Source organism: Centrocercus urophasianus, unplaced genomic scaffold, assembly GCF_019232065.1.
Source record: "Centrocercus urophasianus isolate 14NV4802_14NV808 unplaced genomic scaffold, USGS_Curo_1.0 seq_23, whole genome shotgun sequence".
Classification (NCBI taxonomy): Eukaryota; Metazoa; Chordata; class Aves; order Galliformes; family Phasianidae; genus Centrocercus; species Centrocercus urophasianus.
The window spans coordinates 3,110,145-3,129,830 of record NW_024884789.1 but is presented as its reverse complement, the minus strand read 5'-3'; the positions used below and the strand labels follow the sequence as shown (position 1 = coordinate 3,129,830).

Sequence of the window (19,686 nt, the reverse complement as noted above, 5' to 3'; positions counted from 1 at the left end):
CAATGGAAAAAAACAGGGTTGTAGAATAACAGAAATGCATCTGACATCAAAGCATCCAAGCAAGATGCTCATCAGTTCTTCATGCTGATAGCATGCACAAGCAACCAGTCACAAACATGAAGTCGTGCACGATACTCGTGCTACGTAACGACACGCTGCTTACAGGACAGCTGGGACACTGCAACTTACAAGCTACTTTCCTGCAAAGCAGGCATGGGACAGAAAGAGAAAGCGAGCCCACCTGAAGGTGTGAGACCATTCAAAAGAGCTGCCCATGCACAGAACAGTACGCAGAGCAGACACAGGCAATGCATCACCCACAACACAGGTAAGAGACTTGCAAAATTCAATATGTGAAGCTAAATTCTGATTAGACTGATCTAAAAGATGTGATAGAATTAAAAATTTAAAGGTACTGAGAGCATTAAAAAAAAAGAAAGCATCCTGGGAATTTTATGAAATAGAGACCAATAGCAATAAATTCCCTTATTTCTTTTACCAGTGACATTCACCACAATTCTAAAGTTGAAGCAAAGTAGATTTCTGAATACAGGAAACATGAAAGAGCAAAGAAGCTGACACATTTCCAATCAGTACCAGCAGCATTTAACATGTAAATGAACACACAAAATGTCTACATGCATTTGGTTTTTAGCTGCTGGGAACAAAAAGTTAATTAGTATTTCTACTCTTTACTCAGAGGGAAGATGCAGGAATACATTGCTTAAGGATCATTGCTCGGCATCATTCTGAAACATTTGATACGTGCTGAATGTGTTAGAAGAAGGGGCCTTGTCCTGCAGAAAGCCATCTATCAGAGCAGCAAAAACCACGGCAAGGCAAGGCGTTCATCATTTACATCTGTTGACATTTTTATGACACCAACCATCTAAAAATTGAATATTTGATAGATACAGAAAGATAAAACCTCTATGAAGAAAAACAGAAGTGGCTTCTTTTAGAAGCTTCAAAATTAGCCACTTGTGCTTATGCACTTTTGCTTTAGATTTTATTAAGATTTATTAAGATTTTGCTTCAGATTAGTATTCATTTCTCCCTTCCCAGATCCCAGCTTTCCCAATGAGGCACAACAGAACAGGTTTCAAGTTCTCCCCCATGGCACAGTGCGGCTGTAAGGGCAGCCAGCACTGAGCACAGCCAGCTGTTAGCTCCCATCCCTGCAAAGCCCACGGTCCTCATCTCCAAAATGCCTTCGCAGCACTGACTGATCTATACTTTAACAAGACATGTTAGAGAGTCATTAAGTTTATTTATTGGTTGATTTTTGGAATCAAGCAAAGCACGCCCCTAGGCTGTAACCAGCAAGAGATTTTTCACTCGGAATTAAATTACTGGTTACTTTTCCACACTCCTTGTTGGGGTTAAAAAAGAAAAAAAGCCTGGGGTTCCACATAGCCTTTCTCCTGCCATAGAACAATCAAAGCTCCATGGCCGTTTTCCCACTCAAACAATAAAAGCAATAAACACTCTTCAGGCATTCCCAAAACTCACAGATTAACAAAAGAGGCTGATGGGCGTGGGGGGTAAAATGAGGACTGACAACAACCAGCCCTGGGGAACACAGGGCTGGGGAGATTCCACAACCCCATGTACTTCCCCGCGACCCACGCGGGGTGAAATCACCCCCAAACCCATCAGATGAGAGAGCACTGATGCAGAACAGGGTCTGCGCCAACCTGAAGCTCTCTCTGAATGCAGACCCACCCCCGGCTCCAACAGGAGCTGAGTGGGACTCAGTTCCACAATCCACTTTTTCCTCCTGCATCTGCTGTAAGTTGGAGTCCGTGCTTCTGGACTTCACCAAGGCAGCGGGCCCAGCTGAACTCCAGCTGAGACAACTGGGAGACAGGCTACTTTCTAAGGTGCCCGATTTTACTCAAGGTGACACTGGTAAAATCAAGTCTAATTGGACAAGCTGGGAATTACTATTATAGATCAAAAAGGTCCCTTTTGGTTGGCCTACCTAAACCACTCAATTTAGAATCTGTGAGATGTATAAACTGTGTAAAAGCCTGGGCATAAAAAGCCACGTCAAGGGCATTGTCTGGCCTTCCAGTAAATTATGTTAATGAACCAAAAAAGTTTGGTTGTTTTTCACATCATGAGTCAATATTTACAGTTGGAAAAATCCTCTGGCCTAGATTTTCCAATACATCTGCCTGTTTCAGACACCTTACGTTGGAGTTGTCAGCTCTGAAAGCTGTGGACCGCAGCATTTCCTAAAAATACCAGAAAAAAGATAAATAAGTCAGGACACCATACTGAAAAACACTGAAATACTCCAGTTTCGCTTCATCCACCCAAAGCACAGCCCAAACAGGCAGCAGTCCAGAGGTAACCTTTCCCCAGACTACTTGCACTCTTCTGTTCACTGGCACTGCTCTATTAGCATCTCCAAAGGCCTTTGACACCAGTGCTGAGAGGTTAGCGTTCCCCCTGGTCTGACCAGAAGCAACAAATCTGCCAGAGAAACTCCCTGAAAACTCATCCAATGCTACAGGACTCCAGGGTTTTGAAGCATCATTCAGCTTTGGAGAGTTTCTACACTTCCAATTCACAAAACCCAGTGCTGAAGACAAATTAAACAGCCTTCTATAACACGTTATAAAACAGACCATCTGGTCCAGTGACTCACAAGTATTTTCCTATATTACTACCATTTTCTCACCTCTTTTTACACAGTAAGTAGTGAGAAAGCAGACTAAGATGTCAACAGAGGTCCTCCAAAGGACATGCACAAAGACCCAACCCTCAGGAATACTCTGGTCACCTGGAGACAGGAATGCTACAGACAAAAGATTCATTTTGAACCCAGATAATGATTTAACTGGAAGTCACTTGAAACAATTCCCTTACAGAGTTTAGGCAGCTTGTCCCAGGAGCCACAGAGTAGGAGAAACAAGTTTGTAACCACCAACTTCCATCCATGCCTTGCTTTCAGACTGGCTTGCTAAACCACTGCTTGGTCCCTGCTTAACTGGTTCATCGCTCACCTCTGGGTGCCCCATCAGCTCCCATAGCAGCACAGACCAAACACTGTGTTTTAGTTATTCCTGACAAGCTCATCTTACACAACTACACACAGAAGTTCAAGCATTCATTACTGCAGTACATTAAAAAGGTAAAACCACACCTGCCTCACAAGAATGGAAAAAACAAGTATACAAAAAGCACTTGAGACAAGAAGAAAATTAAAAACAAGTTCAATTCCCACATCTAATTTTACTTAAGAAGTATGTTACCATAATCACATCTGTGACTCTTCCTCTGTTGGCTACTGCAACTGCTAGACTTGCAATTCCTACATCCTTGAAAGCTACTGTTTGCTGCCTTTCTACTAGGAGGACGATGAGATCCACCTCCTGTATTTGCTCTTTCAGGGGGTACAGACCAAGGTCCCAACCCAGACCCCCACGTGCCATGGCCACAGATGACCTCACACTGCCGGGACGCTGGCCTCCCCCTGCAACCACATTACACCCATCACTGGGAACCAAAACAAACACATTCAATCTTAGCGGTTAGAACAGCGGAACCCAGCAAACTGACCCAGAAAGCAGAACGATCAAAGACCTTGTGGCTTCTAAACTAATGCATGAACATAATCCTTTGACTCTTAACTTCCCTGCAATTGCTTTTATCGTGCACAAGACACACCCATTTACCCACACAAAACAAAACAAGCCCAACACAAACCCTACAAATTTAATCAAGGAAAGAAGAAAGAGCATGAGATGTTTATTTCTATTTTTAAATACTCAGGAGGTGCCCCAGTGCTCCCTCCGCAGACAGATACCGAGGGAGGTGCTGCAGAGCAGCGAGATCTGGTGCACGATCTGGCACTAGCTGGCACCTCTGACAGCAAAACATCAGAGCAGCCACTCAGGCTTTTGAAACAATTGCTGCCTCTAAGCCAGGACAGAGGGCAGCTCAGAGTGTCGCTCCAGAAAAGAGGCACATAATATATACATATATATTCAAGCACACCAAGCCGTTCACATCTGAGCGGCACTACAGTTTGTTGAGAACAAGACTGTCTCCTTCTTCTTCCCACAGTTCTCTTCTGCCTCAAGCAAAGTTGGTTGCCGCTCTGGTTGCTCTCTCCCTCATCCAAATGGTTTGCATAGCAGATCTGCTGAAACATCAAGTTTTAACCAAGCCCTAATCCTGCTGACTTTTCTCACAAAACTGCTGGAAAGGAATTCCTGCTGGCAGCTGCAGTGCCTCTGCTCATTAGTTTACCAAGCAGCAGCAGAATGCAACAGACAGGCAGATCACGTCAGTGCTGCTCCGGAAAGAGGCGACAAGCACCAGCAGGAAGGCTCCCAGCTCCTCACAGCATATGCAAGGAGGACAGGCCAGGCAGAGACCTTCCAAAGAACACAGGAGCATGGCCTGTAAGAACCCCAGCAAGTTACTGCCATGGTCACTGCCGCTGCCCAGAACACAAACAGGAAGGCTTGTTTTATTTCAATCTCTTCTAGTAAGATCTGGGGGGTGGGGATGATTCGTTAAGAAAACCAAAATGAAAAACCCTACTGCGTTAAGGCATTGTGTTTAATGAAGCAAGACAGAGAGCTGTACGCACCAATGTTAGTCTCCCCTGGATACTGGAATAATGACTGGGACAACAGGGCAAAACAGAAGCCCACCGCATGCTGACAATCCTCATCCCAACAGCACTCCGGTGTTCCAGTCAGATGATGCAGATCTCTTAGCACAAACAGAGAAGTAAAGAGCTTCACTTCTTGCCACACAATTTCACTGAATAAACATAGTACAGATTTGTCTTGTCAGACATGCTAAAAGTGTTCTGTGCAGATGCTGCTGGGATGCTGGATACAGCACCCACATGCTTCCCAGCAAGACGAGTGCACCACTGTGTGTGTAGTACTGAGAACTTCAAACTGAAGCTTTATTGTATTTCTTCTTAATAAAAGGTGGCTGGTCTGGGAGGATAAAGTACTGAATGCTGGGCTCACCGTCACCTCTCCACCCCAGGCTCTCCAGTGGCAGAAGTTGGTGCAGACCAGTGCATTACCACAATCTCAGGTGTGCACTGTGCTCTGTATGACCAGCCTGTTCTGATGGCCAGACAGCCTCCCCCAAGCACTGCAGGTGAAGCACTTTTGCCTACAAGTGCTCCTTCAGAGAATTCCCCAGCAAACAGAAAAACATTCACAACTCTGAACTGGTTCAGCCAGAAGTCGCAGCTCCTCCTCTCCACACTTCAGGGCCAGAGGTGCGCCCTGCTCCTTGGAGGTTATTGCTGATCTCTTTGAGGAAAAGATAAAGCCTACCGATGGGAAATGCCACCCCAAGAGACAGAGCTGCATCTCTCACTGGCCAACCCACAGTGTGCTGGAGAGGAGGGGCTGCGGAACAGACAGTGAGCACAGGGCAAGGCCAGGCAGGAGGTGCTGAGCAGCAGTACCACGACCACAGCCAGCAGGGCTGGGCTCCACTTTGGTGCAGGGCTGTTGCTGTTGGTTGGTTGGCATACTTTTCCCCCCTCCCACCAAAAGCAGTTTCTCTGGATGAGCTCGTGCAGCACGAGGCTTCCTGGTACTGCGCATCTGAGGACCACAAAGGCCTCAGAATTAACACCATACTTGTCTCTTGTCCAGGGAGAATTCTTTACAGCCATGTGCCAGCACTGTAATTATCAGCACGAAGCATCCTCCTACCTTCATAATTCCACAGAAGCCATTTTCACCAAACAACAAGGACATTCCTTCCCTTTCTTTGTTTTTTTCCTCTGGTTACCTTTCTACCCCTTCGCCACACCCACATCATGACCTCTCTGAACCGTGCTTACAAGCTGGGTCCGGTGCTCAGTGATACATAACTTCCATTTTAGCGAAACAATCCATCTGCTCCATGTGACTCAGAGCCCACTCTAAGAATGCAATACTGTTTAGGCCAACCGTTGCACCGCACAAAGTGTTTTGTTCACATGCATTCCTTTGGGATGACAGAGCCTATCCACGGCTGTAACGGTTGGGGCCTGTGGTTTTTTTCCCTCATCCGCTGAATGCTGCAGTGACTAAGCTGACAAAAATTCCTGGCCAATTATAAACCCACTTAAAGGGACAGGCAACCCCCTTGCAGCCTTCCCTCGCCATCCCATATGGGAAGTTTCTATACATAGAAAAACATCTCCTCCTCCCAAGGCTGCATTGATATAAAAGACTTTCACTGCGCGCTCAACACTTCCAGCATACTTCCTAAGTGGCATCATGTCACAGAACCAGGGCCGTTATCACCCAGCAGCCCATATACTGCTCACATCAAGCAAAAAGATGAAAAGAGGAAAAGCAGAGCCTTCAACTGCGTTACACTAACAACAAGTTGGAGAAACCATTGATGGAAGGACACCGAGTACACAGGAAGCGGTGAGCATCAATAGTCACAGAGTGCTGTTTATTAAGAGGGGAACAGCTAAGCGCCTATAAAGCAAATATGTCACAACAAGCACCGAACACATGGCAAGGTCGTGCTGACGGACAGGCTGTAGGCTGCACCCACCTAAGGGCACCAGCTGAACTTCAGCTAACAGCCAGCAGAACTTGCATCCCAAGCCCCTCTGACCACACACATCAGCAACCAAACACCCTGGCAGCAGCATGCCAACCAGGGATCCTCACCTCACCCACCCAGTTTGTTCTCACTCATGGTGTCAAGGGTCACACACACACACATTTAATGATTAGCCAGGGCACACAGAGCAGAGCTGTGGGCAGGTAGCCACAGGTTCATCTCGCCTACGGAGATACAGTCCACAAGAAGAAATGAGAACACCCTGAGCTCACAGGCTTTTAGCTTCACCCGTGCAGACTGCGGGCACCTCAGGACCTGACCATGTTACAGTGGAGAAGTCACTGGCTACAGCATTTTCAGTGCTGAGCTGACACACATACACATTCCGTTGCCAACGCTGAGAATTTCACTGCGGATGGAAAGGAAGAGACTCAACAACTGAACAAGGCCCAGCTCACCCCAGAAGTGGAGGGCGTAGAGGAGCAGATAAAAAAAAATAACCAAAGTGATCCTACAGTCTGAATTAACATACTATTATTCAAGCATCCTATTACAAGTTCGTTCTCAGAGCCATAAACTGACTTGAGAGGAAAATCACACCATTAGTGGGAAGGAAGCCTAAACAAAGACTGCTTCATCACTGTTACACACTGAGAAACTTGTTTGCCACATGAAAACAATTCATGAAAACACTTCAGGACAATTAGTTCCCACATTCATGCTATTTGGAGGAGGAAAAAGAAAAACGGCGCATATCATTCAAAATGTTAGGGGCACAACTGACCCAGGGTTGAACTCAGATTTACCTTTATTTCATACAAAAAATTAGGTTGGTGAGTTCAGTGACTTTGCTCACATGGCCACATCCATATCTCCTTCAGCCCACTCCAGCCAGATTTCACTGCAGATCAGCCATCAGCGCAGATACAGCTCTGTGCAGTCAGTGCGGAGGAACAGCCGGGTGGGGGACAGACCTGTTCAGGGCCCCCTCCCACAAAGAAGGACAGGGCTCACCTTCACTCACATCCACACAATCACTGTCACAACAGGAATCCCCAGCAACTACTCAGCCAACAGCCGACTTGCACAAGTACCAGGCACAGACACAGAATGCAGAAAATGCTGAGCCAGAGCAAGTCTGCCTTGTCTCTGCAGCATTAGCAAAATCACAGCTTTCTTCTGGTTTTACAATTGACATTTCCCTGACATTTTGCTAGCTATTCCCAGTTGTTTCGAAAATTTATCATAAAACTTAAGTCTTACATTGCATGTAATTAACTACACAACTGCCTATTCTACTACCAAACATTTGCCTAAGATCTATCAACCGTGCCAGGAAACCTATGCTGTGCATGGTAACCAAAGCTGAGGTTCAAGTTTAGACACATATTTAACTTCACAGATCTAGAATGGCACCACAGCAAAAGAAGGCGAAATAATTAAAGAAAAAAAGTAATTCTTCAAACCTTACATTGTCCTCAGTCTGTGCAGTGATAGAAGTTAGCTGCTATTTGCAGAAGCATTGCATGCAAAACCAAAAGCAGAAAAACTGTGTGCACACATGCATGCAAGCGCAAGAAGAAAGCACAAGGTCCAAGATCCTAAGAAAAGTTCATTTTACCTTACAAATTCAAGGTATTTCTCTTGACTTTATAACTTACAATTTTTGCATCGACTTTGAAGTGTTTTTAAATAAAAAAGCCACTGGCAAAGTCTCATTGCTGCACACAATTCATTGTATCGAGCCTTTAATAATGAAAAACAAAACTCAAAAAACTGAAGGCCTCCCCAAAATGCCATATAGTCGTGCCAACACAAATCACAAATAGTAAACATCAGCACTTGGTTTTCAGTGCCAGGCGCTGGCTGCAGGACTTGAGATGCTCCTCCCAGGTTATGGCAACCTGCAACAGAACCTTGCTACAGCACAAAGGGAAACAGCAAACACACATTTACATTTTAGCCCTTTTCTCAAAATATGAACTGCTGCTCCCGTAATTAACTGCAGATTGGCCTGCACTACTCTGCGGCCGCTCCAGCTTCCTAATTAAATATGCTCTCACAGCCATAATACAAGTTCCAGGAACCCTTTGGCTGAAGAGCAGGCTGCTCAGGAGGGAACTGAAAGTCAGGGAAAACTTCATTCAGCACCAAAACACTAACCAAAAAATTTTAACAGGCTCCAGATTTTTCTAACTTGGTGACACCGCGTCTTTTCCAATATTTTTGTCCACCCTTCTGTTTATTCCTCACATCAGATGTTTATTTGCTGCAGTTTGCATACCAACCAAATGGACAAACAACCTGTCAACATCTAAATACGTCCAGGTTTGTATCAAGCCTTTTCTGCTTTTCTTAAACCCAGCAGAAGCTGGATCAGTGCTACGCACACAAGTTCCACTTAATGTTGTATCATGTCACATCTGCTTGCTAGAAGAGAAAAACTTGAAACGCACGTCATCTTCTGCTGACACAGAAAATTTCTACTATATTTCAGAATTCAAACAAGCAAACAAACACAAAAATATAACTCTGAATAAAGAAGCAAACAGCAGTGCATGCATGTAATTGAAAACAAAATACAGGCAGTGTGATCCAGCACCTCCAACTCCCAGCTTGTCTCCTTGCTGTCTTTTGCCCCCTTCCCTCCCATGTGCATAGTTCACATACATCCAACATTTCCAAAGGAAGGGAAGCGAGAAAGAGAGGGAAAAGCAAAGAGGAGGAAGGGAAAACAAATCCCAGCACATGGTTTTCGCCACTACTCTGCTGAATCAACAGGGAGCAGAGCCCCAGATGGCGCGCGCTGGTAAGCACTGCACGAGTCAATGGAGCTATGTCAAACGATACCACTCAGCTGCATTATCTGCTGAGCTCCGTGTAAACAAACAGGAGCAGATTCCGAATATTTGTGAGAACACATCATGTTACTGTCTCCATATGTTTAAACATTTCAGTGGAAGATACATATGGACCACGCTTCCCACTCACTGTCATTCTTTCCCTCCTGTTCACCATTCCCCACATAGACCGCATCTTTTCAGGCCACTGTCAAAGCAATTCAGAGAGGAATAAGGATACATTTTCATTGAAAACATTTTGTGCTCAGTTGCCATCTGCTTCTTTATCAGCCTCTAAATCCTCACATGCCTTTTCTGTGGTCTTTGGTTTCACACACTTGGAAGGCTGAAGATTTCTTCTGTTGTATATCGGAGCAGTCTACACGAGCTATTGTTTTTCACATCAAATTCACCTCTTAAAACACACACTTGAAGTCCCAACTCTCTAGAAAAAGAATTCAAACCCATGTTAATTTTTTAACGTAATTCTAAAGGTCTCTCATACACTTCAGACAATCGCTTTCATGGCTTTTACAGCTGATACCTGATGGCGGATGCAGAGCTGATAAATGATTAAGATGCAGAGACCAAAAACCCTAAAAACCCTACAGATCTACATACTCGCATCACTGCTGGCTTTGCTATTGCTCCCCACAAACACCGTGCATGCTTTGCTTTTCATGGCCTCTGCAAGCACAAGTTCTGTAGGAAGCATTAGCTGGACTCGTTCAAAAAACTGAACACAGATTATGGTAGACAAGGGATCTGAAACTTCCAGGCAAGCTTTCAAGGCTGCAGTTCACAATTGGTTTATGCAAAGGCCCAGTGACTAAGGCAGCAAACCTCAAAATTTAGCCATCAGCAAAAGAATATAGAATACAATGGGAGTTCTCTTTACAGTAGGTCAATGGACAGGCCAAGCGACCGTGCCACCGACTGCACTTTCAAGGGGCACAGCAGGAGCATCTTTCTGGTTCTCACATCAACCGCTGAGTAAGATGCAAGCAGCCTTCCACAAGCATTCCCAGCAGTCACAACTGCTAAGAAAAAAAGCCAAAGAGATTCTTATGTGCCTGAGCACTACATTTTTACCTCCTCCGTCTCTGCCTGTGCCTCAAAGCCCAACCATTCATGTAAACAACTTCAGTACTTTACTAACTCAGAAGAGGTTTCTATGTGGATCTGCAACAGAAATGAATGAAGTACGACAGGCATTTGGTCCACGAAAAGCAAATTAGGTGCTGGTCACAGAGATCACAGCATGCCAAACACAGCACAGCCAGCAAAGCAAGGCTGCTGCCCTGGGGCACTCCCAGGTAAAGGGATGTGCACTGCACAGACACCAGGGAACACAGCTGGCAGAGACGCTGCTGGCACTTCATGATGAACCTTAAAAAAAACTTAAAAGAGTTACAGCTTTGTAGCTCGTTCTATTACAGAGATGTCACTGGATTACTGCGAGTCAAACACAGCATATCCTTCCCTCTCTCCTCCCTCCACCCTCGACATTGTTCCTGCACAAGTTACATTGAAGGAAGCACAGCATTTTTCCTTTGTTTGTGAGCAAGAAAGAGAAGGAAGAAAACAACTTCTACTCAATGGCAACGCTAAACATGAAGGCAGGCTACTTTAAAGTACTCAGTGTTCCCACAAAACGTTTTACCCACCAACCTGATATCTTTCAGCGTAAAACCTACACAAGGACAAAAGAGATTTCATGTACCCTCCTCCACAGATCCAGAACAAAGAAAAATAAAAAGGCATAAATGAACCCTGAGTGATAGACAGCATTTTCAGTTCAACGTTACTGTGACGCACAGGGAGAATGTCAGGGTTAAATAAAATACTACAATGAGAAAATATCCCTGGAAAATAGCACAGGTCTCATGTCCGCACGGGAAGGAAAACACAGATAACAACACACAGTCACTTCAAGTCCTTGCCTCTATTCTTTTTCATGCCCTTGCAGTTTTGTACAGCAGAATCCTCTCCAGACCAGGAGTTCATTGCCAACACATTCACGCAATGCAGCACAACAGACTAAAAGCTTCCTTTTGAACAACTGGGCATTTACACTTCCCTCGCTTATCTCCATAAGGGGACTGACTTCTGGATTGTGGTTTGGCTTTTTTAATTTTATTTTTAAGACCAACAGCTGGCAAATGGAAAGCCTTCCCCTCCCAAAGTAGCTTATCAGGACTAGGAGATTAAATAGGTCCAATTTCTTCACTATTTATTTAATAGAACTTGGTAGCTTTTGTTATGCTCTGCATGTTAAGATACCCTGAAGTTTAGAGCCTAAAACTACACTGTTTTTGCAGCATAATGCTCTTCATGAGCCTTTTAAGGCTATATTTCAATACTTGCTTTCTTCCTCATGATCTCCCACAAAAGGAAGATGAAAGCATACAGGGAAAGAACTACATTACTTACATTCCTTCCTTAAAAGTGCTGTCATCACAGTTTAACTATGACCTCATCTTATTTAAACAGATCTCTTCTCATGTGCATTTGGGATCCAAATTATGTTAACATTCCCCTAGAAGTCAACAAGCTTTCCTCTGTACATTGTTTTTGTCTACTCCAAATAGCTACAGCACACAGCAGGAAAAGTATTCCATTAAACATACTCTAGTTACATCCATTCAAACCACTAAGGGCAAAGGAGGTTGCAAAGGAATCACCTATGACACTGCAGAGAACAGAGTTGCACTCTTGTGGAGGACATAAATTTGGCTGCTGAAGCCAAACGACTCATAGCAGCACATGGGAACAAAGCAGAGCAGCTCACTTCCCTCACCTCAGACAAGCCACATGCCTGCAGTTAAGTGCGAGGGGTTTTCTCGTTTCAACACAAACTTCATTTCCTGTACAAGTTACTAATAAAAATCACAGTCCTATCCGTGACTTCTGAGATATTTTTGCCATATGCTCACTGGAAGGGCCCGGCAAGGTGCTCCATTTCAGTCCCATCTGAACATGAGGGCTCTGCCCACCTAAAAACAAGTAAACAACCACCTTCCCCAGACAAAGGTAGGCTGAACAGCCGAGGTTATGTTTCCCAGCATTCAAGCAGCTTTACTCAGGACAGTGCATGGAATTTAGGAATCGTTCCTTCCAGCGATGACCGCTTGTAATTAAGACCTGCTGATACTCCGGGGCTCAGCTTTCCTGAAGTTACAGGATGAACTCAAAGAGCCTGTCATGCAATCGTGTTATCTGAGTAAACTATGTATTTGTTTACTCTATTTTTAAAAAGTGAGAAGAGATCAGCTTGTGCTTTTGCTACTGATTGCTATCGGAAAAACAAAAACCCCACCGTGCCAGATAACAAGAAAACGGGCAAGGATCATTTCACTGAGAGCCACGATAGCCATCAAATCTTTAACACTACAGATTGTACTACAAAAAATGATTCTAGTAAAAATGTTTACATACAGAATTTATTATAACAGAAATTCCTCAAGGTGCGTGCCAGGGGAAACAGCACGGCAATGAGAGGCACCCACAGACACACATGAACTGTCACTTCAGCAGGAAGAAGATGGTACCTGAAAGCCATCTCCTGCCTAAACCACTCACAGACAGAAGTGGTTCCAGCTTTGCTACATCGCTCTAATTCTACACTGAAACACTCAGCACTTCTTAATGGAAGTAGCCCAGAAAGTTTGTGAGCTTTCGTGGCTGGTTTGGTTTTGTTGCCATTTTAATTGAGTGCGATGATCCTTTGCTTGTTGATAGGAATTCATCTGTCTAGTAACTGGATAACATGTCATGTGGGCCTACATACCAGAATAAAAGCTTAGGTCGTTAAAGAGCTTAAAATACAACCACAAAATTAAACCTTTACTTCAGAAAGAGATAACAAAAAGCACAAGCTGCTCAGTGCTTACTTTTCTGGCAGTGGTTGGTGGTCCAGCAGCGGTAGTTGTACTCGTTGTTAATAGAGGTCTTCTCGCACAGCGGCTTCTCCTCCATCGTTCCTGGACACAAGTCCCCACACTCCTTCGGCGGTTTATTTCCAACAATGTAGTTATTAGAGACTGCATCTAGGATGAGAGACCAGTCCACTGTGGAGAGGTAACACAGGTCAGAGTTTTTCTCAATCCGTATGGCACCGCGGGTTATGTTCCTCAAATTGTGAAGCCCGATCTCCTTCAGATTTGTCATTTCAAAGATAACCAAGGCATAGTTGTAGAAGAGGTTCCTCCCACGAATGACTGTGAGGTTGGGGAAGAGATCGCTGAGGCTTTCCAAGCCCGCCACACGGAACAGCAGCAAGTAGTCAGTTATGACAGTCAGCTTCGGGAAGCGGAAGTTGCGGTAATCCTCTGCTTTAGAGATGAGCAGAATCTGAAGGAAACCCTCCACTACCGTGCAGTTCTCCAGACGTTTCAGCTCATGGATATCATTGCGAATGTCGACGTTCGGCCCACAAACTGAAAACGTGGAAGAGAAAAGGAAAGTTAGCAATAAAGCATTTTTAAGACTTTTAAAGTTGTAATGCACGTAGGCTATTCCCGCGGCCATACACTCGCTGAGTGGTTTTTTTGTTTTGTTCTGTTTCAACTTAATAATCAGGCTGCAATGTTAAAACAGGAAATGAGTGCTTGGTGTACATCTATCCTGAATATTTGCATCATTTAACTCATCACTACAAGCACTATCAGCACCAGCACAGCGCTATGAGCCATATCCTTCAGCAGACAAGCAAGCCTTGTTTTATTACTGCTGTGGAAAAGAGAGCTGCAACAGATTGAGGAACACAAACTGAGCGCATCTGCATGTCCTGCTGCAAGTTAAAATCATTATATACACGGGATCTGAGCAGGGGTTCAGCCGCACAACTCCCAAGAAGTAACACAGACAGCAACCCACTGGTCAGCGCATACTGAATTTACTTCCTCCTTCCTCCCCAGCCTTCATGATACACGGGCATAAAGGCAAACATTTTATTTAAAAAAAAAAAAAATTACAACTGCTCAAATCATCTTCTCTTCCAGCGTCACAAGGTAAACTAGTCCGAATTCTCAATGCCAGCCCTGCCATAGACCAGCACCACCGCCAGGACCAGAGAAAGTGCTCAGCACAGCCTGCACTGCAACTGGGAGGAAGGAAAGCACTTGGGCCTGTATCTAAAGCGTGGCATTCCCATGATCCTGTGAATCCAGTTGCACTGATTTTTGGCATCAAGACAAAAAAGTTCCTCTAAGAAACAGGATAAGTTTGTTTACAAGAACACACAGCATCACAGAGAGAAATTTCCCTTGAAAACATGAGATTGAACTCAATGCACTCTAGAAAACAATGGCCAAGAGGATTTTTCCCTAATACGTCTATGTATTAGATCCTTCCATCTAATACATGCACCACAATAAGAATTTTAAAGGCAGTAGAAGAAAAGCAATAATAATGCAGTAATTAGACAAAATACACTTTGAAGTAAGACAAAGAACGATGGCGTGCAGAGCTGTTGTTCTTGGACTCCCTCTGACTTTGTCTTCCATGGAAAACATGGAAATAAAGATTCCCCAGAACAGATAATGACTTGCTTTTAAGCAAACAAAGTCAAATGCCAATTTATTTGGGAAACCCAAAACTTAAATAAACCCCAAGCAATTTAATTTTGTGGAAAGGTTCTCTTCTTACACATGCTAGGCTTAATTGTTTTAACAACATCTTTTCCTCAGACGAGGAATAAGCCTCAACATAAACACTGAAGCCAAAAATTTTAATTCTAACCCTGACAAACAGTCCAGAGATTCAGAAACCACTCTGACAATCCAAAGCAGCCCTCCCATAGTACAAGGCTTATCTAAAGCTAATAACTTCAGCTAACAAAAGGATCCAGAACGCAAACAAACTAAAACCACAGCATCTCTAATGTCCGACAACAAATTCATAACATCCAACAAGGAATTAAAAGACAGGTAATATGCCAAATGATTACAGCACACAACATACGTTACAAGCAAAATAAGAGTGCCACTTTCTTGTTAGAGGGATGTTAAAAAAAACACAACAGGACGGGATCTCTGCTGACAAGCAGCTGTTTTCTGTGCAAACTGCTACCAAATCTTCCTTCTGTAAAAGATCGGAGCTGAAAGCACAGGCTATTTTAATGGGGACTGCTGCACTGTAAGCAGCCACCACCAAGAAAACCTTAAAAACAAACCAACAAACAAAACCTCGTGTACCTAGCCTGGCCTTCAGGAGCAGCAAGGTGAGAAATTCTCATTTTAGTATATACTGATCACAGAACAACTGCATACTGCTGCATGGGGTAAGTGTCAAGGTTTTGACTTCAAGGAAAGGAAAACAGCAAGGTGAACGGGTTGGCACTGCTCAGCTTTCAAAGCCAGATGGGAGAGAGGGAACATACAAGATCTCCAAGGTCACAGCCCTGCTTACAGATGGAGCAGTCACACGAGGCAAACACGGGCTTCTCCTCCTGAACCTGCACTGACAGCCCCAGCCCAGGTAAAGTTGCATCTACCTGGCAGTACCAAGTCTTGCTCCAATTTCCAAAATTCTCTTCTGAAGAAGTCATCTTTTCAAACAAAGAATTGGACTGGATGATCTCCAGAGGCCCCTTCTAATCCCTACCATTCTGCGATCCCTCCAACCCAATCTCGAGAGGCAGTGCCCTCTGCCCAAAGCACAGCCCACCAATACCAGCATGTTTACAGCCAGGCAGTAGGCTTCTCTTGTGGAAAAAAGCCAAATTACAGCATAGTTTCTCCAATTTAACTGCTTCAGTTTCTGCCTCATCCGCCTGGCAGGACAAGGTGAACAGTATGGCTCTTGTTATGGCAAAGCCAAAGCAGCAAAATCTATTTTACTGCCATCAAATTTTAGAAAGCTTAGCTGCTCCAAGCCCTTTATTTCATTAAAGGAGTAAAATTTGCACTTGCGCTGACATTTTGTAGGCAAGGTTCCAGAGTGATGGGTTTAAAAACAGCTGAGTTACAATACCCTAAAGAACAATTTGTAAGAGAAATGGCAGCAACCATTAACTCAAGCGTTATACGTCTGCTCCTGCACCGGTTCTGCAGCTTGGCTTTATAAGTCATATTGGTTTTAGCTTTATGTTTGTCTCAGCTTGAAAGTTACTTAATTTCAGATACTTAATGCTTTTATAAATCAATGAGATTCCTAGAACTTTATGGAAAAACTATGCACTCCCTTTCCTCAGTTACGAAACCTCATCCCCTTAATACAGGGGAGGAAGAAGTCCAGCGGGCTCCAGCCTAGGAACTGCCTGCAGACGAGCGTGCTCCTGATTTAAGAACTTACTAGTTTATCAAGGAAGTCACATCTTGCAGACCTCAATATATATAATGAGAATTGCAGAGCCCTAAACGGGAGGTAGGACAAGCACTTCAGTCTGTGCTAATATTTGGGAGAGATAGTTCCAATCAAAGCAGACTTGTTTTTTTCTCAGTTCATTTAAAGTTCACGTTGTTCTCAAAAGTTAATTATAACACAATGCATCATCTTCTCTCACGTTTTTCTCATTGCCCTGAAAGGGATTTTATAAAAAACAATTAATCAGAGCTCAAAGCGTACCACAATTTCCATTTGGCAGCGCTGTGTTTTCTTTGGATCCCATTTTACAAGAAGTGTGTGTGGACTTACAATACGCTCTGGCCTGTCAGGCCAAACAGCACCTCAAATGCTCCTCAGAATATTTATTTTCCATTTAAGTGATTTTGATATCCTAGCAGATATCATTTTTAAATATGACTGCCACAGCTTGCTTCTGCGTTGTGCTCTGTTCTGAACTGGAAATTCACTATCATGCACTTACTTTTCTCACTAACAGAAAAATAAAAAGGCAGCACGTGTTTTCATCCTGCTCCAGCAGCTCTCAGGCAGATTACCAACACCCAGGATAACTACCATCAGATTCACACAGTTTTCAATCAGCTGCACACAGACCTTCTACCCTTTCCTTAAGCTGCAAACCTAATCTCAGATTTATTCTAAACTAAATCTGATTTTAGATGGAAAACCACCTCATGAAAGAAATGCTTATTTAAATAACAAGCAGCAATAGATTCTTTACCCAGACACGAACACATCTGTGGAATTAACATCTCAGCACAGAAGTGCTGTGCTGCAGCTCCTACCCACAGAGCCGGGCAAGCATCACTGCCATCTCCCAACCTCATGCAAGGAGAGGCTCAGACGCACCATCCTTCAGCAACCCAGCCCAGAGCTGGGGTCTGCTGGGAGAGCAGCGCGTCTTTGAACAGCATTGGCATTTATTCCCTACAGAGCCACTTCCTGCCCATCATGTGTTTTTTAATCTATGGCAGGTCTTTATTTAATTAAAAGTCCAAAGCAGCTACTGAACGTGGCTGCGGTCCAACGGTGCTCATCCCAGCTCCACACCATACAGTGTCCTTTTCAAGGCAAACATCTCCAGCGTCACAATCTCTTTCACAACAACAAAGAAGGCACTTATTGTACCGGATGGATTGAGATCTGCATAATGCATAACGGTCTGCATATTGAGATGTTTACTATATATTGGATTAACTCAATAGAGGGGCTGTCTGGCACCTTAAGAAAAAAAAGACTCAAAAAAGACCGCGCAGACACTTGAGGGTTAAAGAAGTACGGCTGATGACAGCTTCTGAGCCTCCAGGTTACTCAAAACCGACCCGAGTCAGGTTACCAAAAAGGTACCAAGGCACAATAAGGCCCTTCAGCAGATTGAAAGGGAGCCTCTCTTCTACACAACTGTAATTGTTCAGAAGGGAAGCAAAGGATCAGTGGAAATGGAAAGGCAACGGTCTGAAAACATTATGCCTGTATAGATTACAAACAAGGAACAGTAATACTTGATCTTCATCGTTGTTTTTCCTGATACCTACCATGCTCGTTTTAATAAAGCCATCAGCATTCCCACACAGCCCTGACAAAGAGAACTGATTTTATTTGACCATCTCTGAAGAGCCCAATACTGCAGCCGGGGCCCGACCGTCTGCACAGCCCATCCTGTAGTGCCACTCCAAAAGGCATCAAGAATGTTGAGCCCAAGGAGGAACCCATCAGCAGCCACAATCCCCCTCTGTGCCCACGCAGGAAGCTTTCAGCATAGCTGCACCATCTGCAGATGCAGGGAGAAATGTTACTGCAGAAATCTAAGGATTCTTTAATTGCATACTGTGTAAAGATGAAATTAAATGTGGAGTTCACAGAAATCAGTGGTTGAAGAGATTTCTTACGACACTTTACATTAAAACAGTCTTCCACCACCCACCACGCTCTCGGTTTTTGCCTTCGTAGTGACATTGTGAATGAAATATATATTTTAGTGCCTTTAATGTACTTACACAACCTCCCACAAAGTTTCTGTACTCTCTAAGCTCACCTATCCTGTATGTGTCACATCAATCACTTGTGCTCTTCCTAGGGAAGCCAGCTCCTCTATTACCTATTGGGATGTCAGAAGCAGTAACAAGGAACTAATCCTCAATCACACGCTCGGAGCTGCCTTCCAAGCCCTTCAACAAGGGTGCTTCCTCACTCAATTCACCACTTGAACCACCTGAGGTCTACCAAGTTCTCCCTGCTTCGGGAGGGAGACAAAAGACACCCTCCAACCCATGAAACATCAACCATTTCAGGCCATAGTGCAACTAAAACTCTCTAATACTCATACACCACTGCCATCTTTAGCTCACATACTCTACCCAAACAAAAACTAACTGTTTCCATTTGAATGCAAGTCTTGAGAGCATTCTTGTTTATACATCTAAGCCCAGCTTTCTGTTCATTTAATTAGAAGTCAAGTTTTTGAGGGCAAAGCTAGACCACAACCAAGGGACTGAACACTCAAGGGACTGGTGATTATACTGCAATATAACCATTGGTTATCATCAATTAACCTTGTGCCTCTCATCATCCTATAGAATTTCCTCTCTCCTAGAACTGGAAGGAAAAAACGACATCCAAAGGCACAAATGAGATTTGGCCCAATAACCCAAAAAACAGACTGGATTCCACATACGTTCCCGTTGTCTCCCACAGTCCCTAGAAAAATACATGCTATTTCAATTTTCTCCCTTACCACTCTACCAACTATATATTTCCAACCCAAGGACCACTGTGTTACCAAGTTGGCCAGAACAAATCATTCACAGAAATAATACACAGAAGGACTACGACCACATCACAGCTAAGATCGGCCTTTCTGTGCCTGCCATTTCAGTTGTCACAGCCTGAAGGTACCTCTGGCATTGCTGCTTTCCACGAACTTCCTCCGATTTCCCCT

At 44.1% G+C, this 19,686-nt stretch overlaps 1 protein-coding gene across 1 annotated transcript in view; it reads right to left on the bottom strand.

Annotated features, from left to right (window-relative positions):
* Positions 1-17,904, bottom strand: part of IGF1R (insulin like growth factor 1 receptor) — a 124,362-nt gene extending 106,458 nt beyond the window's left edge. The window contains exons 1-2 of the mRNA XM_042824520.1: positions 17,799-17,904; positions 13,295-13,840 (exon numbers count right to left, since the gene is read on the bottom strand). Of these exons, the coding sequence (XP_042680454.1) occupies positions 13,295-13,840; positions 17,799-17,904 (652 nt within the window). The remainder of the gene's footprint in view (positions 1-13,294; positions 13,841-17,798) is intronic.
* Positions 17,905-19,686: the final 1,782 nt, after the last annotated feature.